This window comes from Lampris incognitus, chromosome 8 (assembly GCF_029633865.1).
Source record: "Lampris incognitus isolate fLamInc1 chromosome 8, fLamInc1.hap2, whole genome shotgun sequence".
Lineage (NCBI taxonomy): Eukaryota > Metazoa > Chordata > Actinopteri > Lampriformes > Lampridae > Lampris > Lampris incognitus.
The window spans coordinates 36,756,541-36,783,734 of record NC_079218.1 but is presented as its reverse complement, the minus strand read 5'-3'; the positions used below and the strand labels follow the sequence as shown (position 1 = coordinate 36,783,734).

General features: G+C 44.4%; 1 protein-coding gene across 1 annotated transcript in view; it reads right to left on the bottom strand.

Annotated features, from left to right (window-relative positions):
- The window catches only part of stk32a (serine/threonine kinase 32A), a 158,473-nt gene that overhangs the window by 87,331 nt on the left and 43,948 nt on the right, over nucleotides 1-27,194 (bottom strand). The window contains exon 4 of the mRNA XM_056285080.1: nucleotides 22,104-22,277. Within this exon, the coding sequence (XP_056141055.1) occupies nucleotides 22,104-22,277 (174 nt within the window). The remainder of the gene's footprint in view (nucleotides 1-22,103; nucleotides 22,278-27,194) is intronic.

The following is a 27,194-nucleotide window of genomic DNA, read 5'->3' as shown; positions in this document are numbered from 1 at the left end:
CCTGCAAACAGCGAGTGTAAACCAAAGCCATTTCTTCTCTCAACAAACCAGACCAGACGTTATTGTGCAAGTACTTGTACGTCGGAAGTCGAACGACGCCATCTTGCGCACCCAAGCTATTCCCAACCTGTCTCTCTCCATCTGGCCACCTAATCATCCCCCGTGTAATTGGCTCAATGATTCCTCCTTCTCCACCTCAAGCTGATGTGTGGTGAGTGTTCTGGTGCAAAATGGCTGTGGTGCAACACCCAGGTGGGTGCTACACATTGGTGGTGGTTGTTGAGGTGAGTTTCCCTCCTTCACTGTGAAGCATTTTGGGTGTCAAGATAAAGCGCTATATAAATGTAATGATTATTATTGTTATTATTATCATTAACCCAAAACCTAACCACTGTAACTTTAGTTCCCGTCACTACTGTATGAACATCAACCTTAGCATATGCACTGTACATGTTCAAGTTGTGTTATACATTACAAACCATGTGACAGGCAAGGTCAGAGAGACTCACACTTGTTTGGATAAAATGTGAGTCCAACCTGGCAATCCAAAATGTCTTTTTAGTACTGCATTAAAACATTTCACTGATGTATATGCCATTAATAAACGAGTTATTAACAATTACCGAGTAATGAGTAGTAGTAGTGGTACCGTCCATCCATCTATTATCTGAACCGCTTAGCCTGCTCTCAGGGTCACGGGGATGCTGGAGCCTATTCCAGCAGTCATTGGGCGGCAGGCGGGGGGGGGGGGGGACACCCTGTACAGGCCCCAGGTCATCACAGGGCCCACACACACACACACACACACACACACACACACACACACACACACACACACACACACACACACACATTCATACCTACGGACAATTTAGTATGGCCAATTCCCCTGAACATGCAAACTCCACACAGAGAATGACCCGGGATGACCCACCAAGGTTGGACTACCCCGGGGCTCGAACCCATGACTTTCTTGCTGTGAGGCAACCACACTAACAACTGTGCCATCGTGCCGCCCATTAGTAGTGGTATCGAGTTATGAGAAATGCACTGAGGAAGAGAAAGAGGTGTAGAACTAGGGGAGTAAATGAGAGAGAGAGAGCGAGAGATAGGAAAACAACTAAAGATGAATTGAGTTAGAGAGGTAGGTGGTTATAGCAATGAAGGGTGAGAAAGAAAGTGAGAGAGAGAAAGAAAGAGCGAGAGGTAGATAGGTGAGCTGAACTGAGCAAAAGTGGTCAATGTAACAGGAATGAAAGGAGAGCGATAGAGACAGAAAGGTGCATGGCTAGAGCTGAGTGATAGAAGTGCGGGTAATTTGGATGACATGTGACACAGATAGTGAGAGAGAGAGAGTTAAAATGGATAGAACAGGTGTGGGCTTTTCGTGATAAGAGTGAGAGAAAATGATAGAGGTAGACAACTGTTACTTCAGTAGCGGGTTAGTGGGTTGAAGAGAGAGAGGGGTAGCAGGAACACAGGTGAAGTGGCAGGAGGGGTTTGGTGAAAGCTGATCTGCTGCACTTGTCTCTTGGTTCACTGCTCCTACAAGCTATTAGCAGGATCTAATGGCCTCATTACAGCTTGGGATCAGAGAGAGAGGGACAGCTGATCCCTGTACCTGTACATCTGATACCTCACTGACACTGGAGAGGAGCAACTCACCTGAGTACTGGGTACACGTACACACACACACACACACACACACACACACACACACATACACACATACACACACACATACTCTCTATCTCTCTCTATTTTTCTGGCACTATCTTAAGACAGTGTTCACATGCATGCAGGCTTGAACTATGAGACTGTGAGATCACCCAGGATGACGTCTTGGTTCATTCGAGTCAGAATTTCCGTCTCTTGTAGAATCAGAGACATGAGGTTATGAAAGGTTCACAAATTCAGCAAGTCATAAAAAAATCAGTCTCCAATTCACTGTCTGTTGAATGAAGCACATTTTCCCTTCCACCTATATCAAAAAAAAGATCACAGCTGTTCCAGACAAGAGAGTAGACTCAGAAATCTTACTCCAAGCTAAAAACTCACACACACGCACGCGCGCGCGCGCGCGCACACACACACACACACACACACACACACACACACACACACACACACATACTAATCAGCCAAAACATTAAAACCACTGGCAGGTAAGTGAATAACATTGATTGTCTCGTTACAATGGCACCTGTCAAGGGGTGGGATATATTAGGCAGCAAGTGAACATTCAGTTCTTGAAGTTGATGGGCAAGTGTAAGGATCTGAGCAACTTTGACAAGTGCCAAATTGTGATGGCTAGACAACTGGGTCAGAACATCTCCAAAACAGCAGGTCATGTGGGGTATTCCCGGTATGCAGGGTATGCAGTGGTCAGCACCTACCAAAAGTGGTCCAAGGAAGGACCGGCAACAGGGTCATGATGCGGATGGAGAGCGAAGGCTAGCCTGTCTGATCCAATCCCACAGAAGAGCTCAAATATCTGAACATTTTAATGCTGGCTATGATAGACAGCTGTCAGAACACAGTGTATCACAGCTTGCTGCTTATGGGGCTGCGTAGCTGTCAGAGTGCCCATGATGACTCGTGTCCACCACCAAAAGCACCTTCAATGTGCATGTGAGTGTCAGAACTGGACCATGGAGCAATGGAAGAAGGTGGCCTGGTCTGACAAATCACCTTTTATTTTACATCATGTGGATGGCCAGGTGCGTGTGTGTCATTTACCTGGGGAAGAGATGGCACCAGGATGCACTATGGGAAGAAGGCAAGCCAGCGGAGGCAGTGTAATGCTCTGGGCAATGTTCTGCTGGGAAACCTTGGGTCCTGTCATTCATGTGGATGTTACTCTGATATGTACCAACTACCTAAACATTGTTGTAGGCCAACTACACCCCTTCATGACAACGGTGTTCCCTGATGACAGTGGCCTCTTTCAGCAGGATAATGCACCCTGCCACACAGCAAAAATTGTTCAGGAATGGTATGAGGAACATAACAGAGTTCAAGGTGTTGCTTTGGCCTCCAAATTCCCCAGACCTCAACCTGATTGAGCATCTGTGGGATGTGCTGGAAAAACAAGTTTGATCCATGGAGGCCCCACCTCACAACATACAGGACTTAAAGGATCTGCTACTAACGTCTTGGTGCCAGATACCAGAGGACACCTTCAGAGGTCTTGTGCCATCCATGCCTCAATGGATCAGAGCTATTTTGGGGGCATGAGGGGGTCCTACACAATATTAATCAGGTGGTTTTAAAGTTTTGGCTGATTGGTGTACACATACCATGTCAACGTATACTTTTGGGGACCCCTCATTGACTACATTCATTCCCTAGCCCTTAACTCAGAGAGACATCACAACTACATGCCTAACCTTAACCCTTACCCTTACCCTAACCTTAACCTAAACCTAATTCTAACCCTAACCCTAATCCCAAGTCCTAACTCTAAAATGGACCATTTTCCTCATGGGGACCAATAAAATGTCCCCACAAGGTAGGTGGGTTCAGGTTTTTGTATCCTAATGGGGACCAAAAAAAAAAACATCAAAGATGAGGAGGCTAAACACAAGCTGCATATATGCTCATTCTTACACACACACACACACACACACACACACCCTTGACCATGTTAAGTACTCGCAGTACTCCCACCACTTGCGATCTGAGAGAATCAGACAGTCTGTTCCTTTGAACGTGATGTGAAACACCAACTAGACACACAGTATGTTACAGCCCCAACCCAGCAAGCCATCACTCCTTCTCTCATTTCTCATTCTGTCTCACCGCCTCTCTAATCCCCCCCCCACTTCATTCTGTTCAGTTCGATCTGTTAAAGCAACACACCTTGACATGTGTGAGGACGATGTGTGTGTGAGCATGCGTGGGTGCATGCTGGGCAGTCATGTGTTCGGGTTTTGTTTTGTTTTTTTGCATGTGTGTGACACAAGCAACCGTGACACCGACGGCTGGTCATTACTTATTCAGTAACACATAGCCTCTGAGTGTGGTTGGCGTACAGAGTTGCGCCTGTTGAGACCCCCCCGTCTAATTTGGCGATGTTTCAGGCATTGGAGGGCATGGAAGGGGACTAAGCTTTAACACAGAAAAGTCACAGCACAAAAAAAAAAGCGAACATCACAGCAATGTATTATTCAGAGAGACAGAAACACTGAAGAAGATATTTGTCATACAAGAAAAAGTCAGCTTTACTACAATCTATATCTCGCCTAATCCCCTCTTTCGCATTCTCCCTGCCCTTCTGTTTTTATTCTGCATGCATCAGTCTAGTATACATTTCTGCCAAATGTTCTCTCACCTCCTCTCTGTTTTTCCTTTTCCATCTCACTACCTGAATATATCCCTCGGCGTATCCCTCTCTCTCCATGTTTGTCTCTCCACCCCCACTTTTTGTCCCCCCCCCACGGACAGACATGCACGTGAGGGCGATGCACAAGTAGCCAATTAGGGATCTTTTTTAGAGCAGACTAGCAGGTAAACATTCTGTCATGTTCAGACCAAAGACCCCTCCCAACAGCTCAGCTCTCGCTGTCAGTGTTGTGAGCCAAACTCAGTTTTGCTTTTTGTTTTTTTTTTCACTTCATCATTTTGTGGCATAAACTGGAGGGGCCCTTATACCCAGCTGGAGCCTTTATCTGTATGTCGGAAATATGGACATGCACTTCGTCCTACCCTCCCGCTACTTAATCTTCTGCTTTTCTCCAGTATATAAAACATTAACTCAAACTCCATGAATAAAGAGTAGCTGGCTCACTTCACCTCATTTCTAACTGCTCTTACCAGGTGGGCATAGCAGCTGGGGGCAGGATTCTCCTTGGATCGTGAAAAATATTTGCTGCGTATTTTAACAGTCATGTGGAATCGGTGAGATGTGTACGCATGAGTGTGTCTTTAACTAGCTGCTCCTGCTGTGCCTGTGGTGGTGGTGTCCATGGACCCTGTATGATGTGTGAGTGCACTCCGTGAAAATCTACAAGCTGTCAATATGTCAAAATGTCACCAAGGCATAATACCTGCAGTAAACTTTGCAGCAAATCAATATTTATGAGTAAGTGAGCTCTCTATAAAGTGACGGCCGTGCCACTGGGTGAAGATTTAGAGAGGATTGTCAAAGGGTTTTTATGAGAGACACATACAAAAGTGAAGGCAGGGATGAGTGGTAAAAAAAAGTCTCCACTTATGCGGGAGACACACAACACCCCTTGTTGACAGATCCCTATCAAAACCCGCATTGTTGTTGATATGTGAACAAGAAAAGATATGAACATTTATACTGTATTTTTTGCTAATCTCCATGTGGACTATATATACATGTACCACCTGGACTGTTGACTATTAAATGGTCCGAAATGATTTCTCTGCAATTCTAAAGGGCAAAAAAGAGAGTCTGTAAGTGTCACTTGCAATGTTAGCAAAGTGTAAGTTTCCTCCATGTAACACCAAGGCATGATTGTTATTGTGATTAATATGAATGTTTGTAGATATGAAAGCAGGACACAAGGACAAAACAGTTGGACAAGGACAAAACAGTTGGACAATGGGCTCTCAGCCTGAGTTCATTCAAGGGGTGATATCATAAAGCCGAATTAGCAAAATTATCAGTAGGTCTAACTTAAAAATGATGTAAAATACTTTCTGACATGTTCTTTGTAACAATACCGAATATGCGTAAACAAACTATATTCTTAAACTCCTGTTTCAAGTATTGTTTCATGAAACTTGTGCAAAAGTTCAGTAAGGGAGATCATTTCTTTCACGCCATCACATCCATTCACAAAATTCAAAGTGTCGCCAACGTTTCACGTTCCATCACTTCTTCTTTCCCATGCTGTCAAAATCTCTCACGATGTCACAGCTCTATCCCTCTTTCGCTAATTCTGTGCTTCATCACAGCTAACCAATCACCTTTCTGCCTGCCCTCTGCTAACCAATCAGCTGTTGCATTATGACATTTTAAAAGCCACCGCTTAACTATCATTCTCAGTTTGCAGAACCCTAAGCAGCACAACCCACCTCCACCCCCATCACCCCCTCCCAGGCTATCCACCTCCAGAGTCTCAACCACCACCAGCGTCTAGACTGCGGGGCACCCTGTCTCCTTTCTTCACAGGCCGAGTTCTACGAAACTGTTTGGTCACGATTGAGTCTAACCCATCCATCCATTATCCAAAACACTTATCCTGCTCTCAGGGTCGTGGGGATGCTGGAGCCTATCCCAGCGGTCATTGGGTGGCAGGCGGGGAGACACCCTGGACAGGCTGCCAGGCTGGCGAAATAAAAATATAAATTCTATGATTCTGAATTCATCATAAGTCTTGCTGTTATTCTCAATTTGAACTCTAATTGTTGAAAGAGATTCAATATCAGCAAAAGAGCAAATTTTTTGTCATATGTCTATCCGCTGCTGCACACGCGTCGGCGTCGTGCATCACTGCCCGAAGCTCTGGCATAAATTGACCTTTTTATCCAGTTTTTAGCTGCAATTTTACGCTACTTTCAACAACTTTTAATTGATTTATGATTTGCCTGTAGTACTATTTTCTGGATTTTATCCGATCATCGACTGTTGCACGGAATTGTAAATCCCTGAAATGTATGAATTTAAAATCTGCAAAAGAACTGCTGAAATGTGCACAATCTCACAAATCAATAGACCCTGAATGTATCAACCTTTAATTCATATTGAAGACCAAATTATGTGAATCTATCCTCTTAGATTTATTGTTTGTGTGGTATTGTTTGATTTATAGATTTCAATTTACTTTTGTTTTTAAGAATTTTGATTGTAGATGTTTTTTCTCTTTGTTTGTTTGTTTGTTTTGTCTTACTCAGACACAAGCCCAAATGTTTTATACCATGGTTAACTTGCCTAGTTGTTTGTAAAAATATTGTTCAGTTGAAAAAAAAAAAGTACCGGTGTGGGAAGATGGCAGCGTGAACTTACATTTGCGACGGCCTCTCCCAGTACTGTCCATGCAGTGTCTTTGTCCAAGTGTGCATCTAAATTTGTTTTGTCTTCGTTTGATGGCTGGGAGAGCTGGCGCTGGATCAGCTGGGAGAGCTTGGTCTGCTGTGTCCTGTGAGTCCAGGGACTAAGGCCCTGATCGGAACTGCACCCGAAGAGGTAACACCAAGGGTGGTCTGACAGGACGTGGAAGCTGGGCAGGCTAAGCTAGCTGCTAGCCCATGCAGATCGGCAGATCTGATAACACTGAGGGCGGTCTGGCAGCGGCCTCGCCTGTCGTTGACTATGTTTTAGTGTCGTCGTGTGGAGTGCGGGGAGGTGTGTCAAAGGTGTCAGGCTGGGAGATCTGGCATTGGATCAGCTGGGGGAGCCTAGTCTGCTGCGTCCGGTGGGCCCAGGCCCAGGGACTACGGCCCTGCCGAAGCTGCGCCCAAGAGGAAACACTGAGGGCGGCCTGACAGGACGTGGAAGCAGGGCAGGCTAAGCTAACTGCTAGTCCATGTAGACCGGCAGTTCCGACAGTCCTCCTGGCTGGCGTTCGTTCTCTGGACAGTGGGATTTTTGGATTGTGTTGCACTGAGTGGACTGTGTTGTTAACTGTTTGTGGTTTTTTGTTCTATTTTTTTTGCTTTGTTCTCTTTTTGTGTGGTTTTGGTGGTGTTGTTCTGGGGAAATTTTGGGATGTGTGTTTTTGTCTTTTGTGTTGCACTGCTGTGGGCTGGGGGAAATGGAATTTTGTTACTTTTGTGTTTGCAAGTATATGAAAGAAATGACAAAAGTTGACAAAAGTTGTTCCCGATTCCTGAATGAGACTTACGACACAACGCCCCGGGGATGCCTTTTACTTTAAAGGACTGTGTGTGTGTGTGTGTGTGTGTGTGTGTGTGTGTGTGTGTGTGTGTGTGTGTGTGTGTGTGTGTGCTGGATTTTTCTTTACATTTTCATAGATATGTGGTGTCCTTGCAAATTGATGTCCAGTAAATGAAGGGCTTGCTCCCCTGCAGTGGTGATGTGCTGACTCCAGAGGAGTTGTGATACCATCTACACAGCTAGCCCAGTGTCACGCTGAAACTCAAGTCCAGCCAAAAAATGAGTGAGGATTACATTTGTGAGTGAGCATGTATATCTATGAGAGTATTTGTGTAAGAGTGTAGATGAGTGAGAATGAGCAGTGTATACAGCGCATTAGCGGGCATGTTGAGTGTCATACATGTCTGTGAAGTGTATACATACAATAGTCCATCTATCCATCCATTATCAACACCGCTTATCCTGCTCTCAGGGTCACAGGGATGCTGGAGTCTATTCCAGCAGTCATTGGGCGGCAGGCGGGGAGACACCCTGGACAGGCCGCCAGGCCATCACAGGGCTAACACACACACACACACACACACACACACACACACACACTTATATTAGAGTAAGGCTGGATATGTGCTTGATTACACAAGCGCATGTAACAACCTACAGTGGAATATCTATGTTTGTACATTGTGTGTGTGTGTGTGTGTGCGTGCGTGCGTGCGTGCGTGCGTGCGTGAGACACAAAGCAGTTAACGGTATTGTGAATGTGTATTTGTACATTTGAAACAAACCAGTATGTGCGTGTGTTTGTGTGAGTGCGTGTGTGTTTTCATGTACAGCACATTATAAATCCTTGCATGTCTCTCAAAATGTCACAGCAAAGACCAACTCCTCCAAGATGATTGTCCCCACCTTCGCTTAACCGGGCAGGTGATTAGCACTGGATTCCTGTTAACAATGACAGCCCCCATAAACGCCAGAGAGCCTCTGAAGGAGAAGGAGCCAGGGAGAGAATCATTTATTTAAACCAGAGAATGTGCTGCGTGAGTGTACTTGGTGAGAGAAAATGGGAAGGATAGAAAAGAAAGAAAGACAAGAGGAAGATGAGAAAAGAAAGAAAAAGAGTATAACCAGAGAGGGAGAGAGCAACGGACAGAGAGAGAGAGAGAACAAGAGAGTGAGGGAGAGAGAGCGAGGGAGAGAAAGAGAAAGAGAGAGAGGAGGAGAGGGAGGGAGAGAAAGCGGGAGGGAGAGAGAGAGAGAGAAAGGGACAGAGAACAAGAGAGCAAGGGAGAGGGAGAGAGAGAGAGAGTTAGAGAAAGAGGAAGAGAAACAGAGAGGAGAGAGAGAGAGAGAGAGAGAGAGAGAGAGAGAGAGAGAGAGAGAGAGAGAGAGAGAGAGAGAGAGAGAGAGAGGAAGGGAGAGAAAGCGAGAGAGAGGGAGAGAGGCAGAGAGAGAGAGGGAGAGAGAGGCAGAGAGGGGGAAACAAAAGGCTTGAAACATGGGGAGGCAGAAACCGAAAGCTCCACTTTTATGCATCTATGCATGGACCATGCATATGGATATGAGAGTGATGATGATGGTGCTCAAATATTTATGTCTGTGAGCATAAAGGTGTGTATGTGTGTGTGAAAGATTTTGTGTGGGTGAGAGTGCATGTTTGTGAGCAAGGGTAAGCAAGAGTGGAAAGCAAGAGATAAGAGATGAGCACTCTGTGGAAAATAACTTCAGGAAAAGTCCCTCGTGGCACAACAGAAATTGCATTATTGTGTTCATGAAAGGAAAGACGGAGATGAGAAACAAAGGAATGGAGAGTTTCAACACGACAGGGAAAGAGACACAGCAATAAGCCAGGGCGTAAGAAAGGGGGGAGGGGTCAGAGGTAGGTTGATAGAGATAGACGGAAAGAGTATGACACGTAACGAAAGGTGGCAGAGGGAGTGAGATGGAGAGGGGGAAAGGAGTTCAGAGCTCCCCAAAGAGAGGCTCACCTCACTGGAATAAGCCTGCTGCCACAGCTGGGTCCCACTACACTTCATTTCACCAAATAGAAATTTCAATACAGGTGTAACATACACACACACACACACACACACACACACACACACACACACACACACACACACACATACATCTTTAGTCTCTTCCTTCTGTCTCACAGGCTGTTCTATATTCAATGCTGTGCCATCGCATACCATGCAGCCTTCACACATCTTTTAAACAGAGAAATAGACTCTGCAGACCTGCCATGGCAATCAGACCAACATTCTCTGGGCAGTCTGCTTCCTCTATACGCTAAGCCAAAGTTAAAATGATATTCTTGAAGATTTACATTATATACATGCATATATATACATCGGCCCTGTGATGGCCTGGCAGCCTGTCCAGGGTGCCTCCCTGCCTGCTGCCCAATGACTGCTGGGATAGGCTCCAGCATCCCCATGACCCTGAGAGCAGGATAAGCGGTTTGTATAATGGATGGATGTGTGTGTGTGTATATTTATATATACATGGATAGTCCTTTTTGATATTTTTGATCACTGTTGTATTTTAAGTTGCTATAAGTAGTTTTTCACTGATTATTCATCAGTCTCAATTTAATTTTGATGCCCTGATATGAATGACATAATCAAGTGAGACCATCAGTGAGAAGATTAGAGATTGCTATAGAATGATTCTGAATGCTTGTCTGCAGGTCAGAATCCCCACGGAATCAGACTAAACAACACACGGCACACAGACGGAATACATAGCCACAATTACAGATACATTGCCTCATCGCTGTATATCTTGCAAACAGCTGTTTCTCCAAAACACCACAACATCTTTCACTCTTCTCTTCAAAAAAAAAAAAAATGCACAAGCCACCAGAGGGGGAATGTAGATTTTTGCAACCATTAAATCGTTCTTCTGCAAAACATGTCCGCTTTTGTCAGCAGGATTGTACAAAGTCAAAAAAAAAAGTTCAAAACTCATTGTACAAGCTTTAAGACAATTGCTGATCCACAAATATTCGAATCATGAACTCTTGAGGTTGCTTATTTAATTGTTATTTTCGGGTAGTGCTTTACTGGAGAAATGATACTACATACTCATTTTACATCTTTAGCATAGTAGCCGAATGTAGATAAATAAAGGAGAAACACATTTTAAGGAGCTGCTTTGGATAACATGTAGGTAGATATGGCAGAACAAGTTCAATCAATATGTCAATATCAATATCAACATCAATATTAATATATCAGTATCAATAAATCAAGACTTTTACCAACATACTCTAAAATATCAATAGCTAAAAGTCATGTCCAACCGTGTTTTTTTATTATTATTATTTGTTTTGGTTGGCAGTGGAGATGCCAGCCATTTCAACTGAATCGCTAAAATTTAGAAAGGACACTCACTAATGCAGTTATCATGTATCGCCACAAGGGTCAGTATGCTAAATAATAAAGATCTTCAAGATTGTAGCTCTAAGTGGACCCACACGACAGTCTTGTGTATGTATATGTATGTAAATACACAGTCTTGTGTATGTATGTATGTATGTATGTATGTATGTAAAACAGAATTTTAAATTAAAAAATGCAAGTCTGCCCAACCACATAGATTCTCCCTTGGCTGTACTATGGGAGTTTGCATCGGAAAGCTTCAAAGCATTTTGCTGCTGCTGTGGTTTTTTTTAGTGGGATGGTGGGGTAATGGTGCTAGATACCATGCCGCCTAACCCATAAACCTTCCCTCAATTTTAAGTGTTGTACTCGTGTATGAGTGAAGGCCTGAGTCGGTGTTCTGTAAAAGTTGTGTTGGCAATTTGCTGACTTAAGGCCAAGTAACATTTACGGAAACATTACCAAACGATGACAGTGTCAGTTAAAGAGTAGATAGTAGTAGCTAGATAGCAGGCTAAGCTAACTGCTAGCCCATGCAGACTGGCAGTTCCGATAACATCGAGGGTGGTCTGGCGGCGGCCTCGCCTAGCCTTGACTGTGTTTTTTAGTGTCATCATGTGGAGTGCGGGGAAGTGTGTCAAAGGTGTCTGACTGGGAGAGCTAGCTGTGGATCAGCTGAGGGAGCCTGGTCTGCTGCGTCCAGTGGGCCCAAGGACCATGGCCCTGCCCGGAGCTGCACCTGAAGAGGAAACACCGAGGGCGGTCTGACAGGATGCAGAAATGGAGCAGGCTAAGCTAACTGCTAGCCCATGCAGACTGTCAGTTCCAACAGTCATCCTGGCTGGCATTTGTTTTCCTGGAGAGGGATTTTTTTTTTTTATAATTTGGATATATTTGTTAGGTTGGATATATGTATTAGTTTGGATATATGTATTAGTTTTGATGTGTTCTTGGAGTTCTTGTGGTTTTTGGATGTGTGTTTTTGTGTTTGTGTTGCACTGCTGTGGGCTGGGGGAAACAATGTTTTGTTTCATTTCATGCACGCAAGTGCAAGTGCAAATAAAATGTTCCTGATTCCTGATAGTAAAGCAAAGAATATATTTAAAAATCCCTGGAAAATTGACAAATTTAGAAACAAGAGCTTGGTTCAGTTCACACAGAAAATGAGATGAATGGGTAGCTGTGTGGTACAGTTAAATGAAAAATAGAGAATGCTGAGACAACAAATGAATCAATAAACATAAGGTTAGTGTTACAGATGCCATGGTTGATGATAGAGAAGGCATCCTACAGGAGCAGAGAATGAGACAGAAGGCACTGTCACGTCATGCTATCAAAAAGATCCTATGAATAGAAGCTGTACATGTGAACGGGGATCACCAGTGGTGTTGGAAAAATCCTTCATTCAATCATTCATTCATCAGCAATGTTACAGAATGTATGTCAAACTGCAGATCCCGCAAACTTTGAGTCAACCTGCACATCATTAAACCGAGCTAAATGGGATTGGAGTACAGCTTTGGTATGACGAGTGTGATCTAACTTAAAGGGCTCTTTAGACCAATCTGACCTTGAGCTGGTATAAAACATAAACATTTCTATGTCTCTTTGGATTAAAAAAAACTCAAGTTGTTGGGGTATTCCAGTTGTCTGAGGTCAACTTAAATGTGTTCAACTATAATATTTCACGCTAAAAATCTGTTCCAACAGAGGTCACTCACTCTAATTTAACAAACATCTCTGCCCAATGTAAACTGGTTTGCAGGTTTGGGATATGAACAAAATTGGCATTACAGATTTTCAGTATGATGTCTGCAGTGCAAGATGTAAAAAATGTGCATCAGAGAAAAGACAAAGTATTTTTCCAACCTCAATCGTCATTACAAACTGAACCTCTTACCAAGCAACGGAAGGTTGCCTCGAGCAGCACAACCTGTCTAACAACCTCACATTAAATGCCCTATGCACCTTAATGGGCAGTGGCTTTCCAAGATGGGGCCCTATATCACAGTTAACTATACTGAGTAAAACTTGGAACAGTTCTTCTCACTTCAGTCCATGTTCCATATTTGGGAGATACCAGGTTTTACTCAGCAGAGATATCCAATTATCTTCAAAAATCCTGCTTTGTGATGCAGGCCCCTGGTGACAGACGGCCTGTGAGTTACACCATTACGGGGACTCTGTAACACAATGGAACAGACCTGAGGATTCTGCAAGGGGGAAGTGTTATGATGTCACAGTGGCAGCTGTGAGGTCGTGGTACCAAATAACAGCATGCAAAGTCCTCATCCTAACAATAGACACACAAACATACACACAAAACCACATGTACTTCACCCTTCACACAACCACGAACTATCGTTCTACTTGTTTAGAGAGGCAAATCAGGTGTCTGAAGACGTCCCTCTAATTGAGATTCACCCCAGTGTAAATAATTGAAAGTCTCCAGAGCAATGGGAAGTGTTAAAAACATTCCTAGCAACAGAAGCTATCCAAACCAAATGTGAGCATCTTCTCATTAGCACATCATCAAATGGTTATACAAAGGCTTATTAGCTAGCTTGGAAGTTATCTACCAAATGTGTTTACAACAAAAGTTAGGGTTCTCTACTCCGCTTCCAGTGTGGGAAGATGGGGGCGCGAATTCACGTTCGCAGTGACCTCACCCAGTACCAGTGTGGGAAGAGAGCGGCGCGAATTCACATTTGTGGTGACCTCATCCGGTACCGTCGATGCAGTGTCTTTGTACACGGCTGTGTCTAAGTTTTTCTCTTCGTGTCTTGGCTGGGAGAGCAGGCACTGGATTGGCTGCGAGAGCTTGGTCTGCTGTGCTGTGGGCCAGGGACCGCGGCCCTGCCTAAAGAGGAAACACTGAGGGTGGTCTGACAGGACACGGACGCGGGACAGGCTAAGCTAACTGCTAGCCCATGCAGACCGCCAGTTCCGATAACACCGAGGGCGGTACGGCGGCAGCCTCACCTGGCGTTGACTGTGGTGTTTTTGATGTCGTCATGTTGAGTGTGGGGAAGAATGTCAAGGGTGTCTGGCTGGGAGAGCCGGCGCTGGATCGGCTGGGAGGGCTTGGTCTGCTTTGTCCGGTTGCCACAGGGACCATGGCCCCTGCCTGGAGCTGCGCCCGAGGAGGAAACATGAAGGGCGGTCTGACAGGATGCGTAATCAGGGCAGGCTAGATTAACTGCTAGTCCATGCAGACCGACAGTCTTCCTGGCTGGCGTTTGTTCCCTTTGACAGTGATTTTTTTTTTAGTTTGGATATATGTGTAAGTGGCGGCATGGTGGCGCAGTGGTTAGCGCGGTCGTCTCTCAGCAAGAAGGTTCTGGTTTGAGCCCCAGGTTAGTCCAACCTTGGGGGTTGTCCAGGATTGTTCTCTGTGTGGAGTTTGCATGTTCTTCCCGTGTCTGCGTGGGTTTCCTCCAGGTGCTCCGGTTTCCTCCCACAGTCTAAAGACATGTAGGTCACGTGAATCGGCCGTACTGAATTGCCCCTAGGTATAAATGTGTGCGTGAGTGTGTGTGTGTCGGCCCTGTGTGATGGCCTGGCAGCCTGTCCAGCGTGTCTCCCTGCCTGTTGCCCAATGACTGCTGGGATAGGCTCCAGCACCCCCTGAGAGCAGGATAAGTGATTCGGATAATGGATGGATGGATGGACGGATGGATATGTGTTAGTTTGAATATGTGTGTTCTGGTAGTTCTTGAATGTGTTTCTGTCTGTATGTTGCACTGCTGTGGGCTAAGGGAAACTGCATTTCGTTTCATTTCTTGCATGCAAGCATATGAGGTGAAATGACAAATAAAGTGTTCCTGATCCCTGATTTCTGATTCCTGATTAGGGCAAATCCTGACTAGTTTGGTTATTTGGTAACCATTAAAAATCAGAGATAGATTTGCACTGCTGTGGTATTCACAACAGATTCCTGATCAACAAACTACATCATTGAGGTAGAATGACTCAAAAATTTCAGGTTGTTAAAAAAAATCAGTGTGATGAAAATGATCTGGTCAATATTACTGGTGATTTTGATAAAACAGACCCAATATCAATGTTTAAAATCAAAGCTGAAGGTGCAAGGTTCAATCACTTTAAAAATAAGAAAAAAGAAACAAAAACTTTTGCAGTGGCTGCCATTGTTCATACAATAACATTTCCTCTTCTCTTCTCCCCTCATGGACTTGTTTTCCCACTTTCAGTGACAGTAAATTGGCTTTAAAACTGCATCATAATACAGACTCTTGGGACTCTGAGGCACGATGTTGCATGATACCACCGTCCTCTCCTTGTTCACACCCTATCAGTACTAGACAACCTCTTTAGCCAGAGGATCAATGATTTTGCGATAGTGATGGGCCAAAAAAAAAGGGCTCTTCAATTTAAAAGCTAGGCAATTTGAACATGCTATAACTTCTAAATGAATTCATTTTTCAGACCTGTTATTGCTCTAAAATTCATTTGGTACTGGGGGGAGTGCGATTTTTTTGTATTTTGATTTTGAGATATTTTATTGATCCCCGTAGGGAAATAATGCTCTGTATTTAACCCATCCTAGCTGTGTAGCTAGGAACAGCTGCACCCGGGGACCAACTCCAGTTCGTCTTGTCATGCCCTGCTCAGGGGTACAGACAGGAGTACTAACCCTATCATGCATGTCTTTCTGATGGCGGGGGAAACTGGAGCACCCGGAGAAAACCCACCACAGACAAGGGGACAACATGCAAACTCCACACAGAGGACGACCTGGGATGACCCCCAAGGTTGGACAACCCCGGGGTGTGTGTTCCTACAAATGGGATAAAAAATTTTATTTATTTATTTACTTATTGGTTTACAGACCAGAGTTTCCAGCATCAGACAATAAATACATTAGTAGTGTGAATGACACCATGAGTCACGCCATTAAAGTAACCAGGAAAGGATTGTGGGAAAATTAGTAAACAATATATAGCACCGTTAATATGGACTGCAGTATCTACTACTAGGATGTAGCACTTGGCAGAATATTTTCACATAGCTTTTGTAATAAAATGTGTTTAATGATGGATGTCAGTGTTGATTAAATCCAATTTCAACTTACAGTCTGTTAAATACTTTTGGTTTAATGTCTTCCATTTTTTTATTCAGCAACGAGATCAACGACACAAAAATGAACGGAACGATAGATATGATTTCGCATAAGCTTTAGTATTTTTCCGTTAGCTAATTCACAGCAAAAATGTTGACATATGCAAAGCCCAGTTGAAATCGGAGAATTTATTTATTGCATAAATAAATCTTTGACATCTCTGTCATCCGAAAATGGCCTATAGCAGCAACAGAATGTGTCTGTACCAGCCATTGAAGTCCAATAGGACTTAATGGGCTGCACTGTTAGTGTCGGTTTACAGTTGTTTTTCATAGTAGTTCCCGTACTTTAGCTGATGTTTGCCATTGCTCTATTCACACTCCTCCAGGGCTAGTTCTTGTTAATTACTGAGGAAAAGTTCCATACCTAATATTGTAATAATTCCATAAATTGTAATCCCGTTGAAATAAATAGTGACATTAAATATGGAAACCAGCATCTGCTGTCGACAACCTGGTTGACGTTACTATGATGCAACCTGCTGACACGATTCTATCATTTAACATTTGTAATTAACATTATTATAATTATCACTTTAATATAATATTAATGTCGATTTTGCCATGTCTGTCCTCATCAATAGCAAGGGCGAGGAGGCTAAACACAAGTTGCATATGCTCGTTCTCACACGTGCGCACACGCGCACACACACACACACACACACACACACACACACACACACACACACAAACACTCGCACGAACACACATACACACACACACACGCATGCACACACACGTATGTGTGCACACACACATACTTGCACAAACACACGTGCACACACACACACACACACACTCAAACCCCACAGGCTATAAGTGCACTTGCTTGCAATATCAAAGTCAAAGTGAGCACAGACGTATCTAAGAGGAAATTATATATTCAATTTCCATAGAGATGAGATGAGAATTAGACTGAGCTCCTCTTCCTGTCTGCAGCTCATTAATGCAGATTAAAAAGACACTGATTCCATCTAAACAAACACCCTCAACACCTGCGCATCAACCTTCCCTGCCATCAAAAAGCCAAAAACAGAAAACACAATTTGAATATTCATAACCCCTCAGAGAGCCAATGAATGGGCAAACCTATAACCTCTCCCATCTCTCTCTCTCTCTCTCTCTCTCTCTCTCTCTCTCTCTCTCTCTCTCTCTCTCTCTCTCTCTCTCTCTCTCTCTCTCTCTCTCTCTCTCTCTCTCTCTCTCTCTCTCTCTCTCTCTCTCTCTCTCTCTCTCTCTCTCTCTCTCTCTCTCTCTCTCTCTCTCTCTCTCTCTCTCTCTCTCTCTCTCTCCCCTTCTTTCCTGGCGTGGTTCTGAGAGTTCAGTCAGATGGAAAAAAACAAGTAATTTGGTTTAAGTCATCCTTTTGAATGATGTAATTTATCTGTGTGGTTTGATGAATTAGCCTCCTCCAGCACAGTGAAGTTTCCCATTAGCTGTGGTCTGGGAAGGCTCCTCTGCAAGATAATCATCCTGGGAGAACAACACAACCAGAGTTATGATGACCGTACAATCCTTGTTGTTGGTGCAGCTCGTGGTACGATAGCTCAGTGGACGCTAACTCTGTTGTACTCGGGCCAAATGTGTTTTACCTGTTGCATTATCCTGTAGTTTGTGTTATGTTTAGTAACTTCTATTCACATTTCGGTTCCTCCCCAATTTTAATTTAGCCCCGCTGTAAGCTTTTTTCTGATGCAACAATGATTCAAGTGGGACTTGTTGAAATCCATTTTACCTGATCTAAAATTATAAGCTCTTGGTATACAGGATGAGGCTTCATATAGAAACCTTTTTTTACAAATGACAAACTGTTTTCTTTACCTTCTAGTAGTGTGTGTGTGTGTGTGTGTGTGTGTGTGTGTGTGTGGCAGCTGCATGAGCACTACTCTCACTTTTATCATTTTAAGTATGGTCTCTTTTTTTTCGGCTTATCAACTTAAATCCTTTTAAGACTTTCCTGCACCGTCATCTGCATTCCTTAGCAAGTGAAATAGATTTAAAATGTTCCACAAGATCTCCTTTTATGTGACAGAATCTGCTACTGTGTAGGAATTGCTTTTGTTTTTTGTTTGTTTGTTTGTTTGTTTGTTCTTTTGCTGGATTGCCCCCCTGAACCCCATCTTGTCCCTCTGTTTACATTCCCTTCCGTTTTTCTTATTTTTACACTAGGTCGTCCTCCTCATCACTGATATATGTAAATAAAGGGTACTATTTTCTTTCAGTCTTCAGCTCAGTCTATCCCTAGAATCATGCAAAAGCTGCTTACACTGCTTCTCATATATATTGTGCATACATCTCTCCTGAAGGGACAACGCTGGAAGCAGTCTTGGCATCCGTTTATTCCTTGACAATACTGATTCTTTTTTTCTTTTTTTTTGTTCTTTTTTGGTAACTACTTGGGTCAATACTTGTTTCATCTGTTTTGTATTTGGCAGCATCAGTGGATGCAGTGGGCTAGTCAGACCTCTGTGAGTCATTTAGGCAACTTAAAATAATAACATTGGGCGGGGGCCACATTCGTTGGCGGTGCCTGTCTGTGTCTCTGCCATGGCAGCACATATTTCTGCCTAAAAGCACTTAAGGGGCATTTTGCAGATTGAACGAGGCGTTCGCACAATTACGGAGACAGATAGACGGTGCGATTCATGAAGATCTTACTCAGCGGCTCACTGTAAACTGTTGTGTCAGGTATGACCTTCATGTCAGGTCTGCTTGACCTTGCAGTTTGCTGGCAGTCCACACACACTTTGAATGATGTGCAAGTGGACAGCCAAGGAGAAAAACGAGTCAGCCTTTTTCTGAGTCCAAGTCCCACATGGTGGACGTGGGAGGAGAAGGGAAGGAGAAGGACAGGGGGAGGAGAAGGAGATACAGATGATTTGCAGAATGAAGAATGATCCTAATAGCAGCAGGGGTGCAAACCAGTAAAGGCTTAACAGTCCCTAATTTCTTCTTTTTTTTTTCTAACCCCTTTTTTCTCCCAATTATACTCGGCCAATTACCCCACTCTTCCAAACTGTCCCGGTCGCTGCTCCACCCCCTCTGCTGATCTGGGGAGGGCTGCAGACTACCACATGCCTCCTCCGATACATGTGGAGTCGCCAGCTGCTTTTCACCTGACAGTGAGGAGTTTCACCAGCGGGACGTAGCGCGTGGGAGGATCACACTATTCCCCCCAGTTCCCTCTCCCCCCCAAACAGGCGCCTCGACTGACCAGAGGAGACACTAGTGCAGCGACCAGGACACATACCTACATCCGGCTTCCCACCCGCATACACAGCCAGTTGTGTCTGTAGGGACGCCCGACCAAGCCGGAGGTAACACAAGGATTTGAACCAGCGATCTGTGCGTTCGTAGGCATCAGAATAGACCGCCACGCCACCCGGACACCCAGAATCCATCCAATTTTGAGATATATTGCAGACAGATGGACTTAAGAGACAAACAGTGAAAAACATCTCTTTGGCAGCAGGGAAATGTAGTGAATCCAGGTGGTTTTTCTGTAAAGGTGCTACGTATGATTTTTACTTGAATCTAGCAAATCAGTGCAAGATAGACAAATTCAAATAGGGAAGTAGCAGATTCACAGCATGCTTGCTTAGATCTGCCATTTTCGTACGCCCCCAATACTGTCTATATCATATGATATACATAGTTTGCTAAGGGCCATGAGTCCATCTTTGTAATTATAAAGAAGTAAGTCATTAAGTATTGGATGATTTGAAACTGCAATTATAAGTTGCTTTATCTTTTTTTACTGCCGGGACCACTGAGGAATGTTTTTAGCAACTTTGTATGCAATACAGGAGATTATTTCAGAAGCACACCAATGCACATAGCATGGACTCTGCTCGCTCATTTGATGCTACTCTAAACTCCCATTCAGATTGCTGACAGCCAGCCAGCATTTGGAGAGGGGCGATAGCAGCATATACTCAGGTTTTATTGCCACCACGGCCACTTTCCACTTTTCACCACTCTTCTCTGTTGTTTCACACAGACAATGTGTTAAACCTCCTTTTTTTGATGCTATTGAGAGTTGGCTGTGTGAATTGGGTGTAAGGCGAGTTATGGGTCCACATTGAGGTGGCGCCCCGCTATAGCTGCCTACAGCACAGCATTTGACTTATACTACTGCGTAGACGCAAACCATAGATAGACTGTTCTAGCACTGTCACAAACTAGCTAGCAGCGTTGTGTATGGGACGTCATGTATGCAGACAGATCAAGCACTGAAGTAAGTAAGTAAGTCAGTATGTTTACATTCTCTCATATTCACTGGTAAAAAAAAAAGGTGGCAAAGAGAACGTTTGTAATGGAAATGGATTTGCTAGATCAACAAAAACAGCAAAAGTTTTTGGCACTTTCTTTGGATTTTTTCTCGCCAATTGTATCCCGCCAATTTGCCCACTCTTCCGAGCCATCCCGGTCACTGCTCTACCTCTTCTGCCGATCCGGGGAGGAATGCAGACTACAGGGTCCATGGTGGTGTAGCGGTCTAAGCATCAGCTTTGTGTCGATGCAGTTGCCCACTGGGGACCGGGGTTCGCGCCTCGGTCTCGTCAGATCTGACTACGGTCGGATTCGATGAAGCAGCAATAATTGGCAACGCTGTCTTCGAGAGTGAGGCAGAGTCGGCTTGCGTTCGTCACATGAATGCGTCTCTGTGTGTGTTGGAAAAAGCAGTGGTTCGGCTTGGATTCGCCTTGTCACGAAAGTGGCGAGGCGTCTCCTTCGAGACTGCCGGCCGGAGAGATGCAGTTGGCGAACGCATACAGTACGAGGGTGGGTATTTGAACTAAAAAAAAAAAAGGGATCGATTGGCCACTAAATTGGGAGAAAAAGGGAAAAATCAGGAAAAAAAAAGGAATGCAGACTACCACATGCCTCCTCCGATACATGTGGAGTCGCTAGCCGCTTCTTTTCACCCGACAGTGAGGAGTTTCACCAGGAGGACGTAGCATGTGGGAGGATCATGCTATTCCCCCCAGTTCCTCCTCCCCCCAAACTGGCACCCTGACTGACCAGAGGAGGTGTTAGTGCAGCGACCAGGACACATACACACATCCGGCTTCCCTCCTGCAGACAAGGCCAATTGTGTCTATAGGGACACCCAACCAAGCCGGGAGCAACACGGGGATTCGAACCGGGATCCCTGTATTGGTAGGCAATAGAAAAGACCGCTACACTACCCAGATGTCCCTTTTGGTATTTTCCAGGAGAAAATTACATTGTAAGAGGAGATGGTCTGTAAGACCAATGAACACGTTGAGGCAGGAGGACGGGGAATTCACTGTTTGTGTGCAAAATATGAGATGGATGAACTGCCGAATGCCGGCACCAGAAATACACAGCAGCTAAGCGACACAAGCAAGCTAATCACAGCTCTTGCAGTGTCAGTGTGACCTGTTTAGCCTCGACACCCAAATACATTTTTGAGGAGGTGACCATAGGTCACAGTGGAGACCCGTATGTAGCTAAGGAGACACCGCCGTAGTCCTCAATGGCACCTCAAGGACACAAACAGTCACTGGGGTTAAGCCTAGCAGCCTAACCAGAGTGAATGCACAGTGATGTGCAGACAAATACAGAACAAATGTGAAACATGGGTGGTGCTGGGAAAAAACAGAAAAAAAACACTTTTGGGGGAAAATAAAGATTCATAGAATCAAACCAACATGAAACAAACACCAATAATGACAAAGATGTCACATGTGATCATGTTATACAGCAAGGAGAAGGGCGTGAATGAGAGCACTCCTTCTTCCTACCTATGTATGATGCGTTTACTGCGGAGATAGCCGAGGGCCAGGGACAGCTCACAGATGTAGAGCCTGATGGTGCTTTCTGAGAAGTGGACGTTTTGCTGGAGGTGGTAGCGCAGGTCTCCTCCTAGCAGCAGGTCCACTACCATGAACATGTCTTCCTCATCCTGGAAAGAATACCTGCAGGGGGAGGTGACGTATAGGACAAGGACCAAAAAAAGGTGTTAATTTTGTTTGTGAAAAATATGCCAAAAATATTCAGCATCCTTTTTTTTTGCATGACGAAAATGAGACAATGAATATGAAACTCGCCTCCCTAAACAAAAATCGAGAGGAAATGCAAAAGACTGAGATTTCATCGTCGTTTTTGTTAACAAAGCAAAATTTGTTTTTGCTGTTTTGTTTTCTTCACGTTGTTGGTGTACATTCTTTCAATGGTAATTCTTTTTTTTGGGGGGGGGGGGTCCCTTTTCCCCCCAAATTGTATCCGGCCAATGACCCCATTCTTCTGAGCCGTCCCGGTCACTGCTCCACCCCCTCTGCCAATCTGGGGAGGGCTGCAGACTACCACATGCCTCCTCCGATACATGCCAGCTGCTTATTTTAACCTGACAGTAAAGAGTTTCACCAGGGGGACATAGCATGTGGGAGGATCACGCTATTCCCCCTAGTTCCCCCACCCCCAAACAGGTGCTCCTACTGACCAGAGGAGGTGCTAGTGCAGCAGCCAGGACACATACCCACATCTGGCTTCCCACTCGCAGACACGGCCAATTGTGTCCGTAGGGATGCCCGACCAAGCCGCAGATAACACGGGGATTTGAACCACCGATCCCCGTGTTGGTAAGCAACAGAATAGAACATTATGCCACCTGGACACCAATGGCATCTTTAAGTTTGATCGTAAGTGCCTGACCATCTAGTTAGAGCTGAAGACAAGTCTTTACTCAGTTATTGATCTTGTTTTCATCCTGGTAACAAGATAAGGAATGAAAATATGTATTCATACTGTCACTGAAATTAAAGGGATAGTGCATGTATTTTGATAAAAGATAGTGTAACTTACTGACAAGTTGGCTTAAGAAAATGAGGACATTAGCCTGGTGAGAGAGTCGTAATGCCATAGGCGTTCTACAGAGCACAAAGTAGTCCTAAGACGCAGCACTGGTCTGTGTAGAGAAGGAGCACCGGTAACATGTTGTATTCTCTTGGTTAGAACGTCTTTTGCGTGACATGTTATTGCTTAAAATTATTATATATGTCGACCCTGTTTGCTGCCATTCATTTTTCTCCGACGAGTTTCCAACTCGCTGCAACAAGTGGCCAGATCTCCAAACACAGGACTCGCGGATCAGTGAGTAAGTCATAACACCTCATGACAAAAACTCAGAAATATCCCTTTAACACTGCCGGAAAAGGAGGTGAGCAGGCAGAGAAGAGGCAGAGGAGAACTGGAAGAGATTCAGGAATGGACGTGAGAGGATTAAGATACCAGCAGCAGAGATGAGGAGGGGAGCATACTGAGGACTGCAAATGGGATGTACTGAAGGAAAAAAGGAGGAAGAGAACAGAGAACAGGAAGACGGGGAGGTTGGAAGGAGGGAGAATGGAAGCAAGGCTGAAAGGGACAGGGGGTAAAGAGAGAAAAGGAAAAAGGAGATGTGGCTGTTTGAGGAGAACAAGTGGAGACATGAGGAAGAGGAGAGAGTGAGGAGAAGGGGACGTAGAGAATAAACAATATCTAATTCAGCTGAGTCACTTTAGATGTCACCAAAACACACCAGTCAGGGTTTGTATATTACACCTATAACCACATAAAGGTTTACATCACTACAGAGGTGTCTAAGGTTTTATGCAATGAAGGTTTAGCACTGCTGTTACAGACAAAAAAAAAAAAGCATCTATGAATATAAGTTAGCAAGACTGAGAGTGATGGTTAAATTGTCCTCTACAGATTTGCATGCTTCATCCTAGGAGCCATTCAACCCCTTTTAAGCATTTTACTGTAAACTTGTCCAGAAAATCATGACTGTCCATTTATAAATGAGGCTTGTCTAAATCTCTGATTAGAAGCTTTTTGGAAGATTTGTCTCTCCTGCAGATTGATATATGCACAAAAGTAAATATTCATCAGAAAAAAAAATCTCTTATTCTAAGACAGATGAATATCTTGATCAGTAGCAGACTGCATGAGTTGAAAATGGACCAGTGAGTACAAAGGGCCTAACAAGTGTACACATCAGCATTTAACCTCTTTTTTTGTTGTTGTTATTTTGTATTATTTCCCCCTTTTTCTCTCCAATTGCACCCGGCCAATTATCCCACTCTGCCAAGCCATCCCGGTCGCTGCTCCACCTCCTCTGATGATTCGGGGAGGGCCACAGACTACCACATGCCACATGTGGAGTCACCAGCCGCTTCTTTTCACCTGACAGTGAGGAGTTTTGCCAGGAGGACGTAGCGCATGGGAGGATCACGCTATTCCCCCCAGTTCCCCCTTCCCCCGAACAGGCGCCCCGACTGACCAGAGGAGGCACTAGTGCAGCGACCAGGACACACACCCACATCCGGCTTCCCACCCGCAGACACGGCCAATGTATCTGTAGGGACGCCCGACCAAGCCGGAGGTAACACGGGGATTCAAACCGGTGATCCCTGTGTTGGTAGGCAACAGAATAGACCTCTATGCTACCCGGATGCTCCAGCGTTTAATATCTTAAATAACACCATGCAAGGTCTACGGAGGGGAAACATTGTTTTGGTCTCTATGACTGTGACTGTGACTCTGATAGAAGATGTGTAAAAAAAACAAACCTTCAAGCCCAGTTTGAGTAGGATTATCTCAATAACAGTAACACCGTGCATTACATGACGCACATCATCCTGAAAGCATGAAATTATTTCATAGAGAAAACGTTTGTTGACTTGCATGTGCCCAGCTGCGCTGATCTGAAGACAGATGAATGAGCTGCAGTACCAAATTAACACATCATGAATACAAAATCCCAAATCACATTTTAACAAATTATAGAACACCAAAACACAGGTGGAATCATAACGACAAGAAGGAAACGCAAGACAAAAACGACTGCAAGCGAAAGGCAAGAACACCTGCAACTATAATTCAAAATGACAAAATTGAGAAAAGGTACTGCGAAACTCCACAACGGCAATGCTTCTGCATGCTGTGTATGTTCCACCTATGGCAACCTGCAGCTCATATGACGACAACACTATTACGATCTGAGGTTCTTAATGACACTCTTAAGGCAAAACAATCCAGGTAAAAATGGTGAGTTTGGCTGGAAAGGTCAGTTTTGAGCTATTATACAATGTTTTGCATCTATATAAGTTCTATTATTTCATAAAATGCACCCAAAAATCATTAAAAACAAGGGCAAAAAGTTTGGGTTTTTTCCCCCCTTTTTTTTCTCCCCAATTGTATCCGGTCAATTACCCCACTCTTCCAAGCCGTCCTGGTCGCTGCTCCACCCCCTCTGCCAAGCCGGGGAGGGCTGCAGACCACCACATTCCTCCTCTGATACATATGGAGTCGCCAGCTGCTTATTTTCACCTGACAGTGAGGAGTTTCACCAGGGGGACATAGCGCATGGGAGGATCACGCTATTCCCCCCAGTTCCCCCTCCCCCCTGAACAGGCACCCCGACCAACCAGAGGAGGTACTAGAGCAGCAACCAGGACACATACCCACATCCGGCTTCCCACCAGTAGACACGGCCAATTGAGTCTGTAGGGATGCCTGACAAAGCCAGCGGTAACACGGGGGTTTGAACCAGCGAGCCCCATGTTGGTAGGCAACGGAGTAGACCGACATGCTACCCGGATGCCCATGGATAGGTCAGTTTTGAGATATTACAATGTTTTGCATCTATGTATGTTCTATTTCATAAAATGCACCCAAAAATCATCAAAAACAACAGCAAAAAGTAACTTTAACATTTATTCCTGCTGCTCCATGTATGTTTTTGCTAATAAAGAAACTACTTAACAGCTATCTTCCCAAAACACTATACTCTCTGTATGCAAAACATTTTTTTAAACTTGGGTTGGAGTTATAGCCACCAAATTCGGCGTAGTGCTTCAATAAACGACTAATGAATAAAAGTGTTACTGAAAACCCTGCCAATGTGTTGCCTCTGCATCAACGCCTGCCCTGTACCTCCCTCTACGAGAAAAGCTTATTAAATCTATAATGAAATATACACACTGTGCAAATCCCCCCAAACCGTGTGAAAAAAGCCTGGCTGTCAACTAGCCTCACCCCCACATGCACCTCAGTATGAGAGTCTGGGAGAGGGAAGACGGGATTCTTCGCAGCCAGAAATGGAGATTACAGCACAGCTCCTTTCTTTCTCCTATTCTTTGTTTTGAACTTCTTTTTTTTTTTTGTCTACAGTCTGTTAACCAAGAAAACATGAAAGCCTTACGTTAAATAAAGAATACAACCATCAAATACTGTTGGTGATATTGACGAAAGGAAATGTACAACTATCTTATCACAGATTTTGTCTTTTACAGTGGTCTCACATTTCACTACAAGTGTGTGTTCGCATGCATGTGTGTGTGTGCATGCATGTGTTGTGTATGTTTTGTTGTTGTGTGTGTGTGTGTGTGTGTGTGTGTGTATGTGAGAGAGAGAGAGAGAGAGAGAGAGAGAGAGAGAGAGAGAGAGAGAGAGAGAGAGAGAGAGAGAGAGAGAGAGAGAGAGAGTAGGTGTGATGGTACCATGTGTAATAGTGCGAGAGGAAGGATACGGGTGAGCAGAGTCCTTGTGGCCTTCCATCTATTCATCCATCAATCCCTCTCTGGCAGGCACAGCATGCCTGCCTCAGCATGCAGCCCATTGGTCACTCATTTCAGAAGCCATTGCGCAAATCAACATTGATTTTACATGCTGGGCATCCCTCTGGGTTCTCTCCCTCGCCACATCAACCTAATTAGCCTCTCCTATGGGAAACCCATTTGTGCTTGAATGGAAAGGATAAAAACAAAAAAGCTATAATAAACCGTTGAACTTTCCCCGGCTCGCCGAAAGAGTTTCCTCCTGAAAAATGAACAATAGGCTGCAGAATGGTC